The 23,906-nt window shown below is 36.3% G+C and overlaps 1 protein-coding gene across 1 annotated transcript in view; it reads left to right on the forward strand.

Moving 5' to 3' along the window:
- The window catches only part of LOC146437426 (SWI/SNF-related matrix-associated actin-dependent regulator of chromatin subfamily A member 1), a 32,363-nt gene that overhangs the window by 3,195 nt on the left and 5,262 nt on the right, over positions 1-23,906 (forward strand). Inside the window, exons 2-22 of the mRNA XM_085060416.1 lie at positions 173-259; positions 2,612-2,778; positions 3,710-3,810; positions 3,929-4,029; positions 4,310-4,489; positions 5,818-5,973; positions 6,211-6,342; positions 6,900-6,968; positions 7,723-7,832; positions 8,511-8,737; positions 9,319-9,440; positions 9,819-9,971; positions 11,346-11,478; positions 12,455-12,603; positions 13,189-13,308; positions 14,515-14,625; positions 14,758-14,871; positions 16,759-16,881; positions 18,138-18,270; positions 18,725-18,843; positions 19,042-19,254. Coding sequence (XP_084916542.1) covers positions 173-259; positions 2,612-2,778; positions 3,710-3,810; positions 3,929-4,029; positions 4,310-4,489; positions 5,818-5,973; positions 6,211-6,342; positions 6,900-6,968; positions 7,723-7,832; positions 8,511-8,737; positions 9,319-9,440; positions 9,819-9,971; positions 11,346-11,478; positions 12,455-12,603; positions 13,189-13,308; positions 14,515-14,625; positions 14,758-14,871; positions 16,759-16,881; positions 18,138-18,270; positions 18,725-18,843; positions 19,042-19,254 — 2,820 coding nt within the window. The remainder of the gene's footprint in view (positions 1-172; positions 260-2,611; positions 2,779-3,709; positions 3,811-3,928; positions 4,030-4,309; positions 4,490-5,817; positions 5,974-6,210; positions 6,343-6,899; positions 6,969-7,722; positions 7,833-8,510; positions 8,738-9,318; positions 9,441-9,818; positions 9,972-11,345; positions 11,479-12,454; positions 12,604-13,188; positions 13,309-14,514; positions 14,626-14,757; positions 14,872-16,758; positions 16,882-18,137; positions 18,271-18,724; positions 18,844-19,041; positions 19,255-23,906) is intronic.

Genomic DNA, 23,906 nt, shown 5'->3' on the forward strand with positions numbered 1-23,906 from the left:
TATTTTTTCATTGGCACACTTTAAAGACCTATTAGGAAAATTTTCCTAAATTAGGGGGAAAAATCTACCAAACATGTTACCAGTTTTATAGTTGTGGAAAACCTGCTCTGAGCTTCAGAATTGAAGACAGATATGACAGATATTTATAAAATGTTTAACTTTTGAATTCCAGAAAAATGATCCCCCATTTCAACTCAAACTTCCTCCAAAGGCAGCTAGACCTGAAAAAGAAGTCGACCCAGAATATGAAGAGAAGATGGTAAGTGTTTTCATGACAAAACACACTGCAGCTTTTTATGGCACTTGGTTGTTGGAACAGGATCAGCACAGTTGCAAGGAGTTATTGCAGCCAGGATGTATCAGAAAAGAAAAACAAATCAAGATTAATTTAAATGTCTAGGCTCATGTAATGTTTCTCACAGTAGGTATTTAGTGAAGGCAATGGGAGCAGAGGAGGCAGGTAGTGGTAGTTCTGTTAAATACTATCCCATTCCTCCAACTGTTTTCGTCTGCATGATTTTTGGAGTTCTAGCCTGTGGTTTTTATACTCAGTAGTTGTCAGTGGATTTTTGGTTTTGTGGTTTCTTTTTAAGAAATCCCCACCCATCTGTGGTGAGGAGTTACTATTCAATAACATTTTATATTTGTAACTCCTCCTGTTTTGTTTTGAGTCTTTCTCTGCCAGTTTTATTTGATGACCCTTTGGGTCATGTCAGAGGCATCCTTAAGCTACTTCTTACATAACTACAAGCTGCCAATTTCTCTCCTTTAAAAACATTAAGGTTTTAAATGTTGATATACCCCATAATATGTGTGCCATGACAATGCAAAAGAGGATCTGTGTATGGCAGCAATGAGGGGAGCTTGTAGTGCTTGAGGAAATGTGTAACAGGGTAACTTCTGTGTTACAAAGAGGCAAAAACCAGGAGGACATTGTAAGACTCCTTCCTGAATGACATTTGTAGTAGGTTCTTCATTTAAGCTGGTGCCTGTATCTTGTATTTTTTTCTTAACAGCTTTAATGTTAAATGGATGCCTAATAATTACACTATAGAGTCTGAAAGGATTGGGTACCACAGAAGTCAGGGAAGAATATAGCTGTTAGACATAGAAAAATTGATACCTGCATGTATGAATACTTAATTTCTAGCCAAAGAGAAGACCCACAGCAAATCTGTTCTTTGAGAATGAGTTGAGTAAACAGCTAAACTTGTTTTCACTGTAATGTGGGGTGAATTTACAGCTTTCCAGAATTAGGATGTTCGTTCAGTTGGTCAAAAAGACATAGGGATTAGAAAGACATACTGTGCAGTTGGGAGCTAGACAGACCTATTCTGTTTTATCAAAACATACTGCTTATACTAAGCCAATAATATTGCAGGCAGAAAAGTATATTGTGCCATTCAATATAGTCCTTACCAATTATTAGTATTTTGCCAAAACCATCATGGATTATTAATTAACTATAAATACTCTGAATGGATTTGCTTTTATACTGATGATCATAAACATCGATGTCTCTACTTCTGCCTTCTACAATTTCTTTTTCTGAAAGGTTTTACTTGATATTTGCATTTTATTCCGTTGTCACATTACTTACAGAAATAGTCCGTTAATGAGTGCAAGGGGGAAAAAAATAGTAATTTTTCCCCAGGAGATCTTTGTAAAGATGTTTCTTTGCTGGTGAGTGGTGCACTGTTAAAGAAACGCAGTGCCCTCGTGTGGCGAGATCGTGCATTGCACGTCAGGCTCGTTCTTGTTGCCCTTTTCTTTGCTTGGTGATTCCGCTGTTGTGGAAGACTTTTGCTTGTGTGTAACTGACCTGCAGAAAGGCTTTCTGCGGGTCGAGTATTTCTTGGAGAGGTTATATGGCAGAACTACAATTTAATTTTTCTAGCAGATATCATGATATGTAAATGACATCACATGGAAATTGCCTTAAATGGTACAGTGTTACATGATGCTTAGATTTTTCATAGAGAAACTGATAGCAATTGCATTGTCAGATAGAATTTGTGTTTTATAATTTCTTAAAAATTACGTAACATGTTATCTTGTAAATATAGAGAAGGCCACATTTTGCTGTGTGACGTAGTAAAGTGCATATGCCCCATTGAGATGGTAGAACAGAAATGCTTGAACTCTCACAGCAAAATTCACAAACGAGTGAAAGCAATATTGAGTTGGCTCATACATTACTTCAGAAATAAATTTAAAAGCATATCTACTAAATTGTTGTCTTTGATCAAATCTTGATGGCCTTGAAGCTGATGAAAGTTTTGCCACTGACTTGAGCACAGTTAGGATTTCATCCCTTACTGTAAGCCATGACTTTAGTTTTGTCTTTATCTTTTGTAGACAGGCCCTTAAAGCATCCCTTCACAGCTGTTGGTGTGCCATGAAGCAGCTCCAGCTCTGTTTCGCAATGCTTGTAGCCCTCTGAGTTGTCTAACAGATGGTCTTGTCACTCTTTCTTTGTATAAGTTGTTCTCATGAGTGTCTGAATTCTGTTTCTTAACAAAAATACATTTTTATGAAGGAAAGTTATCTATTTTTCTTTTTCTTCTTTTTTTTTTTTTTTCTAAATTCTCTTCCCCACTTTGGAAACTAGAAAGCAGATCGAGCAAAGAGGTTTGAATTCCTCCTGAAGCAGACAGAACTATTTGCACACTTCATTCAACCTGCAGCACAAAAATCACCAACTTCTCCATTGAAAGTCAAGCTGGGACGGCCACGGATGAAGAAAGATGAAAAACAGAGTTTGATTTCAGCTGGGGAGTATGTTTTATTTTTATTTCTGGCTTCTTACACTTTCAAACAACTTAGGCTTTTAAACACATCTGTTTAGAGATTGTACATAGAGATTGTACTTTCAGTAAATCCAGGCCATTTCCTATTAATGGTGTATCAATTCCATTAAAAGCTGCTTGGTTTAAAACCATCATCTGCTCCATCAACATTAGTGTGACCTTGGATCAGAAATGCACTTTTAAAGCAAGTTGCCTGATTCTGGCCATGTACAGTGCTTTGGTCTATACTGGGGGTGCCTTTGGAGCATGTGAATAAATTTTCTTTTGCATGATGCTGGGCTAGAAGGTGCACTCCAGAAGTGCACCTGATATGTTCCAGCTGCTAGTGGACAAGTCAGTGGGACCACAGTGGGGCTAGACCAGATTAAAACAAGGCAGTGTCCATGTAGTGGAGGCTTTGGATCCTCAGCACCAACTGTCTCGCTCCACCAGTCCATCTCTGTTAGTATTGCAGCAGAGCCTGCCTGTAGTGCCTCTGAGGGGAATAACAAACAAGAAGTTTTTGGAATGTTTGCAAAATGAGATTCTGTTTTAGAAATTCTAATTAAAAAAAATTTGAATATATGATCTTTCTGAGCATTGTAATTATCAAGTAATTGAGGTCTAAGGCCACCACTGATGTGTCTTTCTGTGTTGCTCATTAAGAAGTGCCTTAGAGAACTCAGGACACTTGTCAGATTATAGTTATGGCTCTGGAGGAGAGGGCTTCATATCAGCCTTTCTAATAAAAGCCAGAATGACTTGTGGAATAATGTATTAACGGGATGAGAGTTTTTTCAGGGTACCAGAATATACACATTGTAGGTCAGTGATTACTTCTGTTGTAACTTGCCTTTGGGCTTTGTAGCAGTGTTTTGGAGTGATTTAGTTCACTTATCAGTGTTGGGTCCTTCCTTTAGGTACCGTCACAGGCGCACGGAGCAGGAGGAGGATGAGGAGCTGCTGTCTGAGAGTCGGAAAACATCCAATGTGTGTATTCGGTTTGAGGAGTCTCCTTCATGTAAGTATGGTGGTAACACTCTGATTGCTTTGATGCAATTAAGATCTGAGCAGATTGCAATTAAAATTTTCTACTTAGAATTAGTATTTTTCTACTTAGAGGAATCTTACATTTACAGATGTGAAAGGAGGAACACTAAGAGATTATCAGGTTAGAGGTTTGAACTGGATGATCTCATTGTATGAAAATGGTGTTAATGGCATTCTGGCAGATGAAATGGTAAGCAGTAATCTTTTGGAATTTTTGTGGTAATTATTGAGCAAAATTCGACATTAAAGTGCTTATTGTATTTCATGTATGTGCCTTAGTATGCTTCATTCTACAACAATCTGTTTTTTTCAAATCTGGAATTGTAATGAAAGAAATTCTGCTGCAAACATTTGTTGCGAGTTTGCTTTAAACAAATGGCAGAATTATATAGTAAGAAAATGGTTTGAAACTATTTCTTTATGGTATTTCACTTCAGCGGGTTTCTTTCCCCCCCTCTTTGTCAATGCAGGGGCTTGGTAAGACTCTGCAAACAATAGCTTTATTAGGCTATCTGAAGCATTACCGAAACATTCCTGGGCCACACATGGTCCTTGTTCCAAAATCAACCTTGCACAACTGGATGAATGAATTCAAGCGCTGGGTTCCATCCTTACGTGCTGTTTGCCTCATTGGAGATAAAGATGCCAGAGTAAGTGCTCTACATTTCAAAAATGTATGCATTATTTGGCAAAAAGCAGCAGTGGGTATGTGGAATTCTCCCTAAGGTGCTTCCTTAATTATGGTATATTTTAGTAATCTCTATATTAATGTTGAAAATGCAAAATGTTATGCTTGTGACTATGAAGAAAAACTAAAAATCAGTATATGAAATAGACTGGAATCAAAGTACAGCTGTTTGACTTGCCTATTTTTCTGTTGTCTTCCTCTTTGATTTTTGCACCTATTTTCTATCTCCCATATTTGCAATGTGACAGTGTATACTAATTTTTCTTCATTGAACTCACTTTGTTACCTTTCTTCACCTTTTTTCAGGTGACTTATCTCCCTTTTGAGTATTTTATAAGCCTGCCTTGCCTTGTAACTAGGATTCTGTTGTAGAGCTTTTCATCTTTCATTGTGAAGCCTTAAAATAGATAGGGAGTGTTTTTCTAACTCAGAGGGGATCAATGAGCTGGATGTTTCTGTGCATTCTGTAGCTGCTCACATGGGTTGCATGGCTGCCTGTTACTGCTTGAGGGTAGGAAGGCTCTAGAAAGGAAATAGGAGCTGTCAGTGTGGCCACGAAGGCCAGTGGCATCCTGGTCTGTACCAACCCTAGTGTGGCCACCAGGACCAGGGCAGTGACTGTCTGCCTGTACTGGGCACTGCTGATATTGAGGTGCTGAAGTGTTTTCAGAGAAGAGATCAGAGCTGGGGAAGGGTCTGAACAAGGCTGAGGAGGAGCAGCTGAGGGAACTGGGCTTGTTTTTGTAAATGATAGGACAAGAGGAAATGGCCTCAGGTTCACCAGGAGATACCTATCTGCATGGCTTTCCCATAGGGTGATGTCGTTTCATGTGAAAGGATTTAAACGCCTTGATATGTGTGCATTGCAAAATGAGATGGGACAGAGGAGGGAGATACTTAGGGAAGGGAGAAGATAGTTGGGAGTGGTCTGTGTAAATTGTTTTGAAATACATTTGGGGATTGTATCTTTAGATAAGTAAATGTAGAAGGTTTTTCCCCTATGGGTTGTATGTACTGTATTTAAATTACAGAGAAATAATGCTGAAGAGCAATTACTTAATTTTGAATAGGAAACAATTTGTATTTTGCTTAACTCCAGCTTTCTCTGTGCTTAAAGTACAAAGGATTGGAGGCTTTTGTTACAGTAACTCTTAGTTACTGAAAAGATGTTTCAGAGTCTTTTGTGTGCTAGTCTAGTGCATCAGTAATAGTGGTGGAGACAGCTTTCACTGAATGCCATAAAAATTGTTCATATTATAAATGTTTATTAATCCAGTTCTTCTGCTTTAGGCTGCATTTATCCGCGATGTTATGATGCCTGGTGAATGGGATGTTTGTGTTACATCATATGAGATGGTAATTAAAGAGAAGTCAGTCTTCAAAAAATTTAACTGGAGGTACCTGGTAATTGATGAAGCCCACAGAATAAAGAATGAAAAGTCTAAGGTAAATTTGAAATAGTTTGATACTTTGAAACTGGTTCGATAGAAAAAGATTCCATCTGATTTGAGCAGGTTTTAAGTGTTCAGTGTGGTGTTTTCTAAATAGAAGCAGTTGGATGGCAAATACCTATATCGTAGGTAGCTCACTGTCTCTAAGTCTAATTGACATTGTTTTAGGTTTCAAAAACTGATTCACTGTGCTTAGGTGTAGATGGTGATGATAACTATGTTGTGTTTCCAGCTGTCAGAGATTGTACGTGAGTTCAAGACAACAAATCGATTGCTGCTTACGGGAACTCCTTTACAGAATAACCTCCATGAGCTGTGGGCATTACTCAATTTCCTTTTACCTGATGTCTTCAATTCTGCAGATGTAAGTTGATGGTTGGAAGTAAAATGTTGTTCTTGTTATTGTGATTCCCAGGCTGCTGTCTGTAGAAGAGAAGAATGACCAGCCTAGTAGGAGATGTACATTGTGGAAGACCCAGATTCAAGGTCTGGGCTCTGTGGCTTACTCAGCTGTAGACTACTTCTTTTGCTCTGCCTGGTTCAAACAGGGCATTCTTCTGGTGTAGATAAGGCCTCAGAGCAGAAATAGCAAATGTAATATTTTAAATAGTTCAAGAATTATGCAAAGTTTGAGAAAGCAATGAAGTATCAAGGACTTGGAAACTGCAGTGATGAGCATGGAGAACTGTTGTAAATTAAGCAGAGTATGAGGGTATTTTGTCTGCAGAGTTATGCATTTGACTTGAATGTTGCAACATACTAGAGAGATGGCACAGGGTTGCAGACTGATTTTTCTTTCACAGAAGTAATTTGTTTCAAGATTTATGCTACTTTCAGCTGCAGTGAAAGAGAGTCAGTATGTATCTGTTAAAAGTACAGGTGATAAACTGTTCATACCAATTGTGCTGTTTCTCACCACAGGATTTTGACTCATGGTTTGACACTAAAAATTGTCTCGGTGATCAGAAACTTGTAGAAAGACTTCATGCTGTAAGTAATTAAAACTGTAATCACATGTTATCATTAGCCTGCACAGTGTAAAAAACAAAACCAGATTATTTTCCCCTTCATCTCAAAGCTGTGAAGATGAAGGTGTTTAGTTACAGAAATGCCTAGCAGAATTTTCATGAATTAAGCATTGAAGCTTTGTATTACAGAAACTACTTTTTGTGTGTTCATGTTTGAAGCAGACAAAATCTGAACACAAAATATGAAAATAAATAATTCTGAGATCTTTCTGAAACCATTTATTATTGTGAGTAGTACACTGATATGCATGTCATGCTAGTCTGAATAAAGGCATGCCTTTACCTTTGTTTTACTGTACATGAGATAAGTGACATTTTTTATTTTAGAGTAGCAAAACAAATCAGAGAAACTACAACATACATTGCTTATATTTGAAATATTGGTGTGTTTTGTCCCTGCTAGTGGAAGTGAAACAGGGATCCTTTGTATTAAAAATGATTAGATTTTATAAAATTACAGGTTTGGCTCCTGCTTGGGATAGCGATTGGGATGATTATGGCAATCCTTATATAGGGATATGCATATTTATGTGTGAGTTCAGTCATTATTGGACATCTTTTGCAGAATTTAGCAGAATTTTTCACATGGAGTGACCATGACAGCAGTAGATACTGATTAGTTCTGAGTAAATATCAGATAATTGAATCTGTTAATTTTGTATTTGAGGTAATCAATTTTGTACATTTATCTGTGTAAAACATCTTAATTTGTGTAGGTTTTAAAGCCATTTCTCTTACGTCGCATAAAAGGTGAAGTAGAAAAGAGTTTGCCTCCCAAGAAGGAGGTAAAAATTTATCTTGGGCTCAGCAAAATGCAGAGAGAATGGTGAGTTATTTACATCAAAGTAAGATTCTTTTCTGATAAACACTATAGCTCTTCACACTGGCACTTCTTTTTCTTATAATTGCATGTTGAGACAGTCAGATATAGCAATCTATTTATAACTGTCTTTGGGGCTTTTTTAAAAAATGCACAAGTTTCAGGGAGCTCAGGGAGAGCGATGAAAAGAGCTGGGAGGAAAAAAGCAGAAACCTTTTTCCTTCTTTAAGTTTATTTGAAAGAACATATGCCTCCTAAGCTTCCTCCTTTGATCCAAGTATGTATGCACCAAAAAGTCCTACCTCAAATTAAAATAAAACCTTGAGGAGCTACGTACCCAGAAGAGATGTGAGAAAAGGAGCCAGGTCAGTGTAGCAGTTTCTGTCAAATAAGTGATGTTTTTAATCCACTTTGTACTACTAAAATGAAAGTGTAAAATAATCCAGAAGCGACAGATCATTGTCACTCACAGAGAGATTACCTTTCATGTTTAGGTATGAATTTATAAATCCTGTTATCAGTCAGATGTTTTTGCCAAGTTTCATAATGTAGCTCATTGTTACGTAAACAAAGCCAACTCCCACATCCAGAAATAAGTAATTGGGATATTGCAGGGTTTCATTCACTTTCTAAATTTTCAAATAAAACCCAGGAAGTTATTCAAAACTGCCCTTAAAACTTCAGGTATACCAAGATCCTGATGAAAGATATTGATATCCTGAATTCAGCTGGGAAAATGGATAAGATGCGTCTGCTGAATATTCTGATGCAGCTGCGGAAGTGCTGTAACCATCCTTACCTGTTTGATGGTGCTGAGCCTGGCCCTCCTTACACCACTGACACTCATCTCATCACCAACAGTGGCAAAATGTTAGTACTGGATAAACTGCTGGCAAAACTCAGAGAGCAAGGTGAGTACTGTTTATGGACAGCAGTGATCTGAATGCTGCTTGTGAGTTAAAGTAGCTTTCAAAAATAGCACAGGTTCAGTCTTTCCTGCACTGAATGTATTCATTACTTTCTGTGAGGTTCTTATTGAAAATTACTTTTCTATAGATCTGAACACATGAAGGGAAAGAAATCTTGCGGGAATGATGAGTAGGACTAAAAATATGGAGAAGCAGAAGGAAAGCAAGAGTAGAGCCTCCCTTCTCCTTTCTGTAAGAAAATCTGTGATGAGAGGATTAGGTTTTCTGTACACATCAGTTTTCACCTCATTTCCTTACAATGGTTTGGAGTGTTCTGTTTCTTTGGTTGTGTATTTCTCTGTATTCTGTATTATTTGGTTGTGTATTTCACTCAATAATCTAATATTATTGAGTGGTTAAATCAGTAACTTCAATTAAATCAGTAACTTCAGAAGAAAGACTTATTTAGTTTGGCATAGTACAGACTATTTCACATGAATTCTCAGTCATGCTCTGTAGTAGCTCTGTGCTAAGATCAATGTGAAAACATGAAATGAACGTTGACACCTTGTGTGTTGTGTCAGGTTCCAGAGTTCTGCTGTTCAGTCAGATGACTCGCTTGCTGGATATCTTGGAGGACTATTGCATGTGGCGTGGGTATGAGTACTGCAGGCTTGATGGGCAGACACCACATGAGGAAAGAGAGGTGGGACAATTGCATGCAAACAAGAAATGCCTTTGGTTTACACATTAGATTGTTAAGACATTATTATTTACATATATGTATGTAGCTACATCACTGTTTAAAGTAAAGCAGTTTTTAAAAGGCTGCCAAGGGTATGTTTTTCCTGACCAAAGACCACAGTAAATTTTGTCTGTTCCTCAGCTAAATGAAAGAATACAACATTGTGGACTCAATATGGATTTTCTCACCTGTTCAAACCTACAGTTTCTTACTTTGATAATTTTTTTTAATATGAAAATTGTGTAAATTTAAAAGAAATTTGGTTGGAAACCCACCAACATACTGAAAAGTTGCTTGAAAGATCTTACACTTCAGTGACGCCTTTTCTTTTTCTTTCAGGAAGCAATTGACACATTTAATGCTCCCAATAGCAGTAAATTCATTTTCATGCTGAGTACCAGAGCTGGAGGTCTTGGAATTAATTTGGCAACTGCTGATGTGGTTATTCTCTATGATTCAGATTGGAACCCTCAAGTAGATCTGCAGGCCATGGTGAGTTAACTCCCTAATACATATCTTTTTGTTTTAAGTTGTCAATGTTCTATTTTGTATAAGTGTTTTCAGAACTTGCATTTTTGTTATTTTTCTTTACTTTTTGTGTACACAAGACAATACCAAGAAGCTAAGGAATTGAATAAAAAGGGCATGAACAGAATTTGTGAAGGAAACTAGATTTTTGTCCGTAAATATTTGTCTTAATTATTTTCATAATGACAGATGACTTCTATCAAAATACTGTATCACTGTTGTTCATAGAATTATAGAATTATTTCTAATTCTGTCTTTTCTGGAGAGAACAGTAAATTAATAATAGAGGGCCATTTTCAAAGTAATAACAAATAATTAAAAGCATGTAGCCTTATATTCCTTTCATTTGGGAAGTTTATGCTTTTGCTTTTTATTTCTGCATAAGCATAAAGTCATTTGGTGGTGATACCAGGGGGAAAAAAGTTACCTTTGGGCTAAACCTACTAAAATCTTCTCTTTCTGAGTGCTGAATGTAAAAAAAATAGAGTTTGTAATTTGTTTCATGTGGAATAAAACTCACATGATCCTTCTTGCATGATTGGGAGGGTGGGTATTCGTTCAGGGCTTTGTAACTTTTAATTTATTTTTAATGCACTTAAACACATCAAATATTTAATATGAATAGCTCATCCTTTTGATATGCATGCTGACTGCCAATAGTAGACAAACTTCCTGGAAACTGTAAGTGTGATTTGTGAACTTCAGTAGGGTTTTCAGGAAGAAATTATTATTATGCAGGAGAGTAAAAGATTTAACAACTCGTGTTTAAGGGACAGTCAGAAAATCCTGATACCCACAGCTTGAAGGACATTTCTTTAACATTTTTTATTTAAAAGGACATGTTTTCCAGAGAGGATAAATACAAGTTTTGTTACAAATAAGCATAGTGTATCAGTCATAAGCCTTGTTTGCTGGCTTGGGACAAGTACAGTATTGGAGCTGTGGCTGCAGGAACTCTGCCCATGGAATTACTGTGCTCAGGCCAGGGATGCAGAAGTATCAAAATCTCTGTCAAGTGAGAAAATTAGTTTGAAAGAAGTGCAAGTGTGTGCATGTTTGCAGTGCTGTATCTCCACTTCCCAGCTGCAGTCTGGCCATTCACTTATCTTCATTGACAATGAGGGAAATGCATTTATTGCTGTGGAATGACTTAAACATTACAAATGTAATACCTAGGTATAAGTAAGTATGAGAATACTGGTTTTACAGTTCTCTGTGCTCTTCAATAGGCAAGGGACCAAGAAGTACAATGCTGTTTCAGACTGCTGTTTCTGCAAGCTAACTGTCTATTGCTTGTGAGTTCTTGTTGCTGAACACTCATTGATTTATGTTTGTTAGGATCGTGCCCATCGTATTGGTCAAAAGAAACCAGTACGGGTGTTTCGACTTATCACTGATAATACTGTTGAAGAGAGGATTGTAGAAAGAGCTGAAATAAAACTCAGACTGGACTCTATAGTTATACAACAAGGTATCAACTGCTATATATGTTTGTCTGCAACAGAATTGTTCAGTCCTTTAAAGTATGGTTAAATAACTGTACAAATGTACAGTGTTGGAGAAAGCAGGCCTTGTGTATAATAGCAGTGTACTAAACCAACCTAAGAAACTCTAATCTGCAAGTCACTCACTTGTTCAGCTGAATTATTTTTAAATTCTGTTTTCCTGATTAATGTGGACAGAGACTTAATAGTAAGAGTCTAAATGAGGAAAGTAAACTACAGCTGCCTAGATGTTACTTGGTTTTGTGATATGTTAAAAAAAGAAAAAAAAGAAAATCACGTATGTTCCATGGTGGATAAAATAATTATATACATATGCTTCTTACCACATAAGAGTTAACTGTAAAATAAAACACCTTTGTGTATTTTTGTTTAGAAGCTCTTAGAAGAATAGTGTGTCAAAAACTAAGGTACTCAGGCTAAGTTTTTAGAGTTGTTTGTATTCACCAAAGGGTGGGCTACTGAAAGGATGATGGTCAAAATTTTGATAGCATGAGAACAGATAGAATAAGTAAAATCTTGGGACAGAAATTTGTATTTTGGGAAAAATGATTTAAAAAATTGGGTTGAAATCAGTGAAGTGAGTGTTGAAAATATCAGGTATTTCTTAGTGGTTATTACAGAATACTTGGTCATTTTTCATCCTGAGATAAGATTGTGATCTTAAAAGTTCAGCTAACTTTGTAAAAATAAGATCTTAAATGTAAAATTTGAATTTTTTGAATGTGAATTTTTTGTTGTGGTTTGATCCAAAGTTGTTTTTTTTTATTTTCCCCAAGGTCCCTGATTTCCATTTATTCTCACCTCGAGTGAAATGTATTTTTTCTGTATGGTTGTTCTGTTTTTCCTGTCTTGTTCTGTCAGTGAAGCAATAAAATCCACTGTTTGCATGGTCCTACTAAAACTCCCATATTATAACTTTGAGCACATTTCTTGTGATTGTAGGAAGGCTCATAGACCAACAGTCCAACAAGCTGGCAAAAGATGAAATGCTGCAGATGATCCGGCATGGAGCCACTCATGTGTTTGCTTCCAAAGATAGTGAGCTGACTGAAGAAGATATAACCACGATTTTAGAAAGAGGTGAAAAGAAGGTTAGAGAATAGTTTAATACAGAATTCAAAATATATATGCACAAAACAGAAATGAGATCTGCTTATGTAAATCTGTTTTGCTTTACTATTTGTGCAGATTTTAAATATTGCAAAAGTTTTGAAGGAGTAGAATTAGTGATTGTAATTATTGTTGGGGTTCAGACTCTGTGCATCGTATCTTAAGCACTGTTTATTTTGTAGTCTTTCAGGAAAATGTAAATTGAATGCCAAAAATTCTAACAGACACAAAATCTTCATGGAACTTCATTAGGGAATAGATAGCTCTATGGAAAAATGAACTGCCATTTCGGCTCCAAGGAGTTTGGCATAATTTAATTTAAATTTTAAAGTTAAATTCTACAGTTGTAGGACTACATCCCAGCAAATAAATTTTGTGTAATGGAGAGTTTTGAAGTCAAATTGTTCTAAATTGGAAAGCACAATGGGCATCTCTTTCTAGAAGAAAATGTAAGAGCTAAGATCAGAAAAAGATGTTGAGAATGTTGTAGTGATGATGAAAGCTGTTTTTTTCAGAAAAGATAAAACAGCTTCAGTGAGCCTAAAAGTATCTTCCTCTCTTTTTAGACAGCTGAAATGAATGAACGATTGCAGAAGATGGGAGAGAGCTCCCTACGAAATTTCACTATGGACACAGAGATGAGCTTATACAACTTTGAAGGTGAAGATTACAGAGAAAAACAAAAGGTAATTTTTCATAGTCTTGAGGTTCAGTCTTCAGTTTAGGAGGTACAAGCATAAAAGCCACACTATAAATGTTATGACTATGAAGGTTCTAGAGAAGTAAGTAGCTGTTGAAAAATTCACTTGGCTCTGCACAAGCATTAATATTCTGAATTTTTGTTAAATTAGCTTTCCGCCCCACTGTTTTTTGCACGGTAAAATCTGATAATATTGCTCAGATGTTATCCTTTCTGCAGCAAAAACACTGTGTTGCATCCTGCTGTGCTGCTGTGGTCAGAATTATTTTGCTGTTGCATAGCTGAGGGAGAAAAACAGGCCTGATAACGATTTTGTATGTAGATCTTGGACTTTTCTGTTCTTGCAGCGAAAGTTTTAGTCACAGGCATTAATTTGAACTGTTTGTTCAAATTGTTCACATTGATTTTACCTAATAATAGAAGGATCATCCATACAAAGAGATATTACTCAGTCCCACAATATTCCTTCTGCGTCTCTGTTTTGTACAAGATGTACACTCATGATATGTTTGAGGTTCTACCTGGAATCAGCTGTGTAAATTCTTACTTGTTAACTACAAAATGCCCTTCTAACCCAGGTTTCTTATTGATTTTGAAGAAACATTTAGAAAAAGCAATTGTTTGATGAGAATATAGTACAGTGTGTGAGTATATACATAAATTCTTTGTGTTGGTAATTTCATTACAAGAAGTGAGTTAAACACAGCATAGTCTTTAAATACACTTTAATAACTTCAAGTGATTTAATTAAGATTAACTGACTGCTAATGGACTTTTTGTCCGTGTTGTGGCCTTTGTAGAGGTTGTTCACTGTGATAGTTAGAGGAGAGCAGTTTATTCCTTTCACAAGAAATTAAAAAATTCAGAGCCCGAGTCCTCAGCCCTTCTATTGTGTTTTGGTAGATGGAATCATAACGTTACTGAGGTCTAAAATACTTAGAAGAGTTTAAAAGGATCTGTTCTTGTCTTACTTGTGTATTATCTTTTATGTGCCTAAATACCTGTTATAATCAAATATAATTTGTAGCTTAGTTTTGAGCTCTATTGTAGTATCAAAATTATTAAGCACAGCCATTAGATTTGCTGTGCAAAAATACATTCCTGTTTTGCAGTGGCATATTAGTCATTATTCTTGTGACTTTAGGGAAGCAAACAGTTACTTCAGTAGCTTTTTATTCTGTTCTGTGTGTAGCTGAGCATGATGGAATGGATTGAGCCTCCAAAAAGAGAACGCAAAGCCAATTATGCAGTTGATGCTTATTTCAGAGAAGCCCTACGTGTTAGTGAACCAAAAGTCCCGAAGGTAAGAAGTTGGCAAGTATGGAGGGGTTTTATGTTTACAAAGTCATAGGTTGCCACTGCTGCTGAATTATGGTAGTTCACTTGCACAAAAGTCAAACTTCTATAATGCTGATAGATCTGTATATTCTTGTAGGCACCACGACCTCCAAAACAACCAAATATTCAGGACTTTCAGTTTTTCCCACCACGGTTATTTGAACTCCTGGAAAAAGAAATTCTGTATTACCGTAAGACTATAGGATATAAGGTAATGCATTTTTTTTTCCTTTCCAAATCAGTGAAATGTATTTGTATTCCCTTTCGTAAATTTGTTGCAACCTTGACTAGTCAAGTTATTGCAAAAGAAATGGCTTAAAGCCTCTGTTCTTCTGTTTCTGGTCCACTGAGGAACAGGAAAAATACTCTGTAATTCTTTCCTTCACTAAAAATTCTGTATCTGTGTAGCTTTGTATTTTGTGGTGGATTCCTAACAACAAAATAAAGTAGAAAAAGGAAAGTTCTGATGCTTTATATGCTCAAAACCAAAGGTGTGACAGGTGGTCTAAGGTGAGGAAAATTTGGCTAATATAAGGTCACCTTCCAGGGTATGATTTTTTTGTAAAAGCTTTTCGATGTGTTATTTAGAAAAGAACTTAAGGTAATACTGACTTTGTGTTGGTATGAGGGTAAGTAACATGACATACGTTTTCCTTGGATTTTGCTGGGATATAAAAGATTTGAAGGTATGTGGAGAGAAATCTTAATGTATTACTACTGAAAAAAGGAACCAGACAACAGACTTCTCCTTTTTCCTTTTTTTTTTTCCCTTCCTACCGTGTCTTTGCTGAATTTCTATTTCTCCCTTGTTCCTGCTGACATTACTGGACAACCAGCTTGGACCAGTATTGATTGAGTACACCAAATGGATTCCCTACTTCCAGAGATGTCTGTAACTTGTTTTAAAAAGCCCCAGGTTTCATGACAGGTTGCAGCAAGAAGAAATCACCTATCAAATGTGTTGGAGAGCATAAAATTGTCATACAAAGCAGCAGATAAAAAATTGTTGTTGCCAGAAAGTAGAATTAATATTTGCAAAATGTATTTTTAAGAAAAAGCAGAAGGTATTTTAGAATCTTGTTTGAAGCCAAAAGAATTTCGTGGAGATATCAGGATAGAATTAAGATAAGTATGTAATTGACTCAGAGGAAGAATTTATTCAATTAATGCTTCAACAAAGAAGGATGAGAGAATTGCTAATGTTGACAATATGCTTGTAATAAGAGAGGTGTGTCAGCCCTGTTAAGGAAGCCTGTCAGGTTGTATAGGTTGAACAGGAATAGTTACCTTAAAAAGTTAGTATGACTGGTTACAGCTAGTGAAAGTGATAAATATAATTAAATGTGTTTCGCTTTGAAATGGAAGTTTAACTTGCAGCCGGAAGAGAGTTTATTATTAAAACTGAAAACTGCCATAAACAATATCAGAAGGTATCAATAGGCAGAGACCAAGCTTTATGTGTCAGTCTTAATTTAAACCAGTAAAGTCAAGAAGATTTCTTATATATTAAAACCAGCTAAACAGTTCTTATCTTCCACTGCCTTTTGCTGCAGAAATATGTAAGGTCTATTAAACCTTTACCAGATACTGGTTTCTGTCTTGTTTGCTGTTGTGTGGAGTGGGATTGGAGTACAGTTTAAAGGTCACAAGCATTAAATTGGACAGTGTGGAGAGGGGCAGATAAAATGCTGCTTGTTCTTGCTTACATAGCGTTGTGTGTCTGGTCCTTACTTTGGCAGTGTGCAGGGCTTTATAGTAAATCTGGCAGAACTCAGTGTTTCACTGTGGTTGTAAAACATTATAAACCACTGGGTGTAGTTTGTAAGTCATTGTAAGTGAAAAGTGCCACTGAAATCAGTGACCTGTGACAGCTCTGCCTCTCACAGTATCCTGAGGTCATTGTGTGCAGAAGTGGTGGGTTCAGGGCATAATGAACTTACAACTTAAATCCAGCCCTGTTTTTGGGAGGAGGGGTTTCAGCAGTAAGATTTGAATCTGGGTGGAACACACTTGGTAACTTGTACAGATCACTGCTTTTAAAATGCAGTCTTTGAAATAACATTGCTGTACTAGTGCTTTTTGATACTCCTGGTTTTAGGTCCCCAGGAATCCTGACCTTCCAAATGCAGCTCAGGTACAAAAGGAGGAACAAAAGAAGATAGATGAGTCTATGCCTCTGAATACTGAGGAAAGTGAAGAGAAGGAAAAGCTTCTAACCCAGGTAAAATAAAATCAGCTGAAGTATTTCATCATATGTTTTTCCTAATATGGAATATAAGTGCTAATAATGGTAAGTTCACACACAGGAAGGCTGTGCTGATGTTATTGAAAGAAGAAAGCACACAACATGTAATGATTTTGATTGGTTTTGCTTTGAGGGACCTTTCCTGTCCTTGAGCAAGTTTACATCTTAGCCACCTGCTGTTTCCTTGAATGTCCTTGAACATTTCTGAGGCAACAACAAGTAGATGCGTTACCCAGCAATACGTGCAGAAATCCAATCAGTGTGTTTTTTGTACATGCATATGGTTTTGGTTTTTTTTTTTAAGAATTGGGCATATTGTACCTTGGAAGCAAATTGGAAGGTCACAATTTCACTATTAATTTCACCTGTGTATAGCAGAGGAAATATTTAAGCTGGTGCTGATAGGCATATCAGTGCTGCTATTAATGATTAAAAAGAAGTACTTGTATTGTGTGTATCAGACTCACTCTGAAGATGCTGTCTAATTGTGGAGTGAGCTTATTCAGCTGGAGAGCTTACAAACTTCCTTGTAAATACATTTCTGTGATGCAAGAAACTTGGTGCACTGCAGATTATTGCCCAGGCATGTGATTGTCTTGTTTGTTCTTGGTGTTTTCTGCTTTCCCTGTCTTTAAATTGTAATGTCTCTTTTTTGTGCATTGCATCTCGCTTGTTCAGTTTTGGATTGATTTCTTTGGTATATAACAAATTCTGTTTGACAGCGCTTTAGAGTTTCCATTTGATTGCATCTTTTTGGATGAGAGATCCTTTCTTGACATACTTATGCTTTCATCCAGCTGTTTGTCTGGTTCCAGGTTTGTAAATGTCTGAAGTAGGAGCTTGTGCTTTAGATACTTGCACTGCTTTAAGAACTTGTAATGATACTTGCATTGCTGCACCTTGTACTCCTCTGAAATGTGCTGCTTGTATCTGCTGCAGGGTGACTGTCACTGAGCTTGTTTCTCTGGAGAAGTATCACAAAAGCTTTAAAAAGAAAGGATAAAAAGCTCTTACTAATGCACGTGGAGTCATGTCCAAAAATAGCTCTTTAGACGTTTAATGATTCAGTAATAAGCCCTGGGTAATGCAAGTTTATGGAAGTCCTGAAAGATCATTAGCCACTGTACTTAGGTGATGTTGCAGAGGAGCAAATGGTACATAGAGAAATCAAAATTTTGGAAAATGCTTCCCTTCGACCTAAAAATGCCTTCTTGATCTCTTGCTGCTTACAGGGTTTTACAAACTGGAATAAAAGAGATTTTAACCAGTTTATTAAAGCTAATGAGAAATATGGTCGTGATGATATAGACAATATTGCCCGTGAGGTGGAAGGAAAGTCACCTGAGGAGGTCATTGAGTACTCAGGTTTGTGATACTTTGAAATGTATTTCCTAATTCCACAGTATTACCGTGATTTTTGCTATATGTTCTTTTAAAATTACAAGATACAGAATATGGATGCATGTAAAACATTTTTTTAGAGTATGAATTTTTTTTTTCTACAAGAGTTAATTCTGTTAAAAGGGTTGATTTTGCAGCATATAAAGAATAGCTGCAGCTGCCTTTATCCCTCCTTAGTAAAAATTTAGAGTTTAACATAATTAATTCACAGTGGCAACCTGGACTTTTAAAGATATTAAATAAAGAATCTGTGCAAGCTTGTTTTTTGGCTAGTATAGTAAGCTGGGGCACATTAGCTCATCAATAAAAGTTTATTGGAATCACAAGCTACATTTTCTTTGCTATAGTACCTTAACTGAGTAAAGTAGTAAGAACTGAGTAAAAGATTATATTCAACAATTTTGTTTTGTGTTTTTAGCTGTTTTCTGGGAACGTTGCAATGAACTACAGGACATCGAGAGGATTATGGCTCAAATTGAACGAGGAGAGGCAAGAATTCAACGGAGGATCAGTATCAAGAAAGCCCTTGATGCCAAAGTAATCATTCCAGGTTTTTTTGTTTTCTGCAGCTGACTTCTAAAATTTCCTTCAGAAAAGGAATAGTTGGGGATGGGAGTTCTGTCTTTTTATATAGCATGTGTAGTATACCGTCTATCAGTCATCTACAGTAATACGTAGTAATTCCTTGGTGTAGCATTGTACATTTATTAGTCCTTATTTTTGTTTTGCATTCAGATTGCAAGGTACAAAGCACCTTTTCATCAACTGCGTATTCAATATGGAACAAACAAAGGGAAAAATTACACCGAAGAAGAAGACAGATTTTTGATCTGTATGCTGCACAAGATGGGCTTTGACAAAGAAAACGTGTACGAGGAGCTGAGGCAGTGTGTGCGCAACGCTCCTCAGTTCAGGTTTGACTGGTTCATCAAATCCAGAACTGCAATGGTGGGTATCACTCACATGGACTAGGGCATGACATGAAGTATCTTGGTCCTTTTCTTTAAGCACCACCACGTAAAATTGGATTTGTGCTGGAACATTGGTGTTCAGGAAACCAGTGTTGAAAGGATAACTTTGGGTTTTATTTTCATTTCTGTGTTTTTTTTTTAAAGTAACCTTTTCCCTTAGTGCAGCAAAAACACATTACAACTGAAACAAACAGATTAGAAAAGCTGCCAAGCTGAAGTCCCGTGTTACCCAAAGGGATTAATGCAGAGGTAGACTAGACTTACAAATATCCTTGTTATTTTTACTGCAAACTGAGTGTTTTACCAAACAATGTCTCTTAAAATACGACTTTTTTAGAATTGTTAGATAATATTAAATAGAGAAAACATCTGAATAATATACTTTGAGAAGAGAACAGCTTTTCTAATACAGTATTTAATTTCTAAAAGCATGGGAAAAGTTAATGGTTCATAGAAATTAATCATTGAAGCAATAGGTTTAAAATGCGCTTTGTAGTTGTGAATGTGGATTATTCCATGCAAGTGCTTAAATTCTTCTTAGGTATACTTTCCTGAAAATTTTGTTTAATGTGTTTAGAGAATATAATACAAGGTTAATAGCAAGTAGACAACTACTCTGAATTTTAGAGCAGAGCCATTCATTTTTAATTCAGTCATTAAGTAGGAATTGATAACACTAACAGAAGCTTTGGTGGTTGCAAATACTAAGGTATGTAGGTACCAGCAGCAGAATATGGAACTCTTTCAATGGTAAAAAGCTGTTGGATCTGCCCCAAAATCTTTGCTCAGTTCTTTCTGCTTGTTGTTTGTCTTTATTTTCTGACCTCAGGATTTGTTTATAGAATGTTCTTTCAGAGTTCTGGGTACTGTATTAAGAATAAATAAAACATAAGATAAAATATTTAAGATATGTATTTGACCAGGTGTGCATATTTGCTTTTCTCAGCACTACTTATAATTATGCAGTACAATTTCTGCTTGATATTTCAGTAGTGAAAGTGTTTCTGGATAGTGCAGCAGTTAGACCTTAATTTAAAAAAATTGCAAGTGTTACTTCCTAAAATGTGTGTTTGAAGAAATACTGGATTTCAAAATTACTGCCATAAAGAGAGAAGCCTCCAATATTTAGTACATTAAGAAGTTTCTTTTAAGTTGTCTATGCAGGAATCCATTTAAATAAATCATAGAAATGGGTACTAGAAATTAAAAATGTAGCTCAGCATTTAATATTAGTTGATATATAGGTGTCAGACATAGAGTTAAATATTCAATTTAAATCTTGGAGATCCTTATGTTCAGTATACTTTTCTTTTTAAAGGGGATAGAAATAATTTGCTCAAGTGTAGAAATATGCTCTGTGGTGTCTTAATGCTGAAACTGAGACACTGGGAATATAGTGAATCACTTGGGTTAGGTTTTCTCTTAAAATGCTGTCCATTAATATTTTCAGTTTTTCTGCTACTGCATGGTTGAAAAAAAAATTATGGAAATACAAACCTGAAACAATCATTCAATGTGCATTTAATTTTCTGAAATGTTTTTAATTACCCTGCTGTGTATAGTTTAGTAATATAGTTGATATATTCTAATATCCTGATATTTGTGGAGGTGTTAATGTCTGTGGGTCCATTTTGCAGTAGTTTGGTGGTTATTTTTTTTTTGGTAAAGAAGTGTGCTGTAAAACTCACATAATAATAGTGAACAAAGTATAAACACAAATGTTTATAGAGCAGTAAATAAGTTCAGTGAAAGTGGAGAAGGCTTCTTAGAATGCTGAAATTCACATGTGACCATTTAAACTCATATGAAACAAGAAAAAAAGGCCAGCATAATTCTGAAAAGGGCTTAGGAGGCTCTTTGAGAAAACTTTGTGTTCTAACCACTAGATGTCTCTTGAATTCCATGTAAATAGCTAATTTATCTTCCATCTTACTATTTCTGTTTCTTCTCCTGAAGATTTCTCTTTGAAAAACAAATTCTGCTTCATTTAATTATTTCAAAATCAGGTGTTTTACCCAAAATATAAGTTTTTTTAGATATCACAAATGCCTAAGATTGTAATTTCTTCTTGCTTTTTAAATTGAGCACAGCTCTTTTTATTTTTTGTTTTGTTTTATTTTGGTTTTTTTTAATGTCTGCCCATGCATGAAGAATGCAAAATATCATGGCAGTAGTGAAGCATGCATCTTTTCTCTGAACTCATAAATGATGCATATTCTCTTTTACCTTTCTGCAGTCACTCCCCAGCATAAGACAAATGACTCCTGAGTAAATAGAGGAATATCAGGGCCTGTGGACAGAGCTGAGGGCTGCCTTTGCTCCCAAGTCAGCATCTCTGCCTCCAGCCACGCGGAAGGCAATGCTTCAGTGCTTTCATCTTATTTATTGCAACACAGGTCTTTATAGCTGTGGAGGGGTGAACAAAGTACATCTTCTCTCTTTCCATCCTAAAGAGAAAAGTATTGGGCCACACAGAATAAAAACTCATCTCTAAAAGTACAAGGCATGTTAAATAAGTGTGTTTTTATAGTACTCAAATCGGATGGAGCTGTCCATATTGAAATTTCAGTAGCTCAGCGCAGGATTTATCACTCAGATTCTTTCTGATGGTAGATGTACAAGAAACCTGTGTGCATGTCATGTCTTACTGTCAACTGAATCTGGGATTCCCCAGAGAAAATTGTTCTTGGGTCCATCCTCTGTCCACAGCAGATGCTTTGGAGTAGTGAGCCCATCTGGAAAGTCTAACCATGAACCTGGTCACATTCATAAATGTATGTATTTATGCAAGCATTTGTCCCCAGGAAAGAGGAGGATCTTTGAGTGCCTTAGGCAAATGGATCAAGGTTATTTCTTAGTCCTTTCTGATTAGTTGCTTATCTTGAGTTTAAATCAATCCAGTTTCTCATATGCTAGAGGAAATCCAGGTGATTATTATTATAAAGCAGCTTGTCGTCACTCCTTACCTCAGCTCCTGAGTCTGAGTGCAATATACACAAAATTAAATGATGTAAAATAGTTCTGGCATATTTAAAATCATCATTCTGTTTTAGTCTTTTTGTCATCTTCATCTGTAGAATGTAGGTTTTTGGGGCAGAGGCTCTCTTTTGCTCTGTATTTGGGGATGCAATGTATGTTGGGATGTCTTGCACTTCAGTTACTCAGACTTGTTTTTTTACTTTAAAGCTGTTGTTTGGGTGGAATTTGAGGGAGTTTATTGGTTGAAGTGAGAGTATTTTAGCTCCAGAAGGACTGTCACATGCCAGGGCACAAGCATGGCACCCTAATTTGTGGTTTAACCTTTACTGGAGGGTGTGAGGTTGCTGCTGCAGGGATGTGATAGAAATTACTTATTTTAATGCTGTTTGTGGAGCTGCAAGCATGACACTGGCACATTTGTGGAAGGGAGTTGTAAAGAAAAATGTCCCGAGGATTTTTTTGTGTGTGTGGTAAAAATAATTCATGTGGTGGTAGGTTTCTCTGTGTCCATTCTGAACTATACAGCTTTTGCCCAAGGCCATGGAGCATCCTTAGTAGAAGAATCTGTGAAAACTGTAGAACTTAAAGAATGTGGTTAAGCTTGAGGGTTTGAATGTCTCAAAGATGAGTCACATGCCTGCCTGTTTGAGAAGGTTCAGGATCAGGCAGGCATAGAGGCTACATCCTTATCCATCAGGGAACATGATGGCTGAGGCAATATCCAGCTTACAGATGCTGAGAAAATAGAGATTAATTTCTGGGCAGAAAGGTCACCTGTGCACTTTGTTGCAAATGGACCCATTGTAGGTTAAGATTTATGCTGCTAGGTAATTCTAGGATAGCTTGTGGTTCAAAAATGGCTTCAGTTAGTTTAATAGAGATAAGACATGTTTTTTGGGCTTTTTTTTTTTTCTCCTCAGAAGAAAGCCTCCTGCTTTGAGTTGGAAAGAAAAGCCCATGGAATCATTCAGATTCTCCATGTACATAGAAAATACTGAATAATTATAATAAAAATGGGCACTGTTAGGTATTTTGTAAGGATCTTTTTCTTTTAGATGTGGTACAAGGAACTGTCCAGGTCAATTGAGTTCTTTTAAGCAAGCCAGCCATTAGTAACTGTAATGCAGATACTTTGAATTGTATTGGAAATACTTCTTAATGTATAAACAACCTTATGGCATTTAGTCCTGATGGCTTTCAGATGGCTTGCAAGTCTTAATGCTAAAAGCCTTCAGAGCCTACTATCTCTTGGGTGCTGTTTCAGTAAAAGTACAATAGTGAGTTCACAATTTAGGACTACATAGATTTTTGCCAATTTGCAGCTCTGCAGTGTCTTTTCTCAAAAAAACCCCCGTAGTCTGTTTGCCACAGAAAAGTATTGCTTAAGATAGCTTTGATTCCTTCTCTCTCTCCTTTAAAGATATACTTGAAGACCTCTTTGCTAAAATTTTCCTAAAATCAGTCTGTAATTTGCTTCATTAACCAAGATGGAAGATCCTATCAGTCTTTTGGGATGTCAGTTTGGAAGATACAATCCTGTAAACTCCTTGTCAGGAGTATAGTAAACTCTTTCCTGTTTATAAAGGTTATGCTGAGGGAAAGATGGGTAATAGTAACTAAGCTAATGATTATTATTATTATTATTGAATA

The sequence above is a fragment of the Lichenostomus cassidix genome, chromosome 4A, assembly GCF_008360975.1.
Source record: "Lichenostomus cassidix isolate B80296 chromosome 4A, HeHo_3.0, whole genome shotgun sequence".
In the NCBI taxonomy this organism is placed as follows: domain Eukaryota; kingdom Metazoa; phylum Chordata; class Aves; order Passeriformes; family Meliphagidae; genus Lichenostomus; species Lichenostomus cassidix.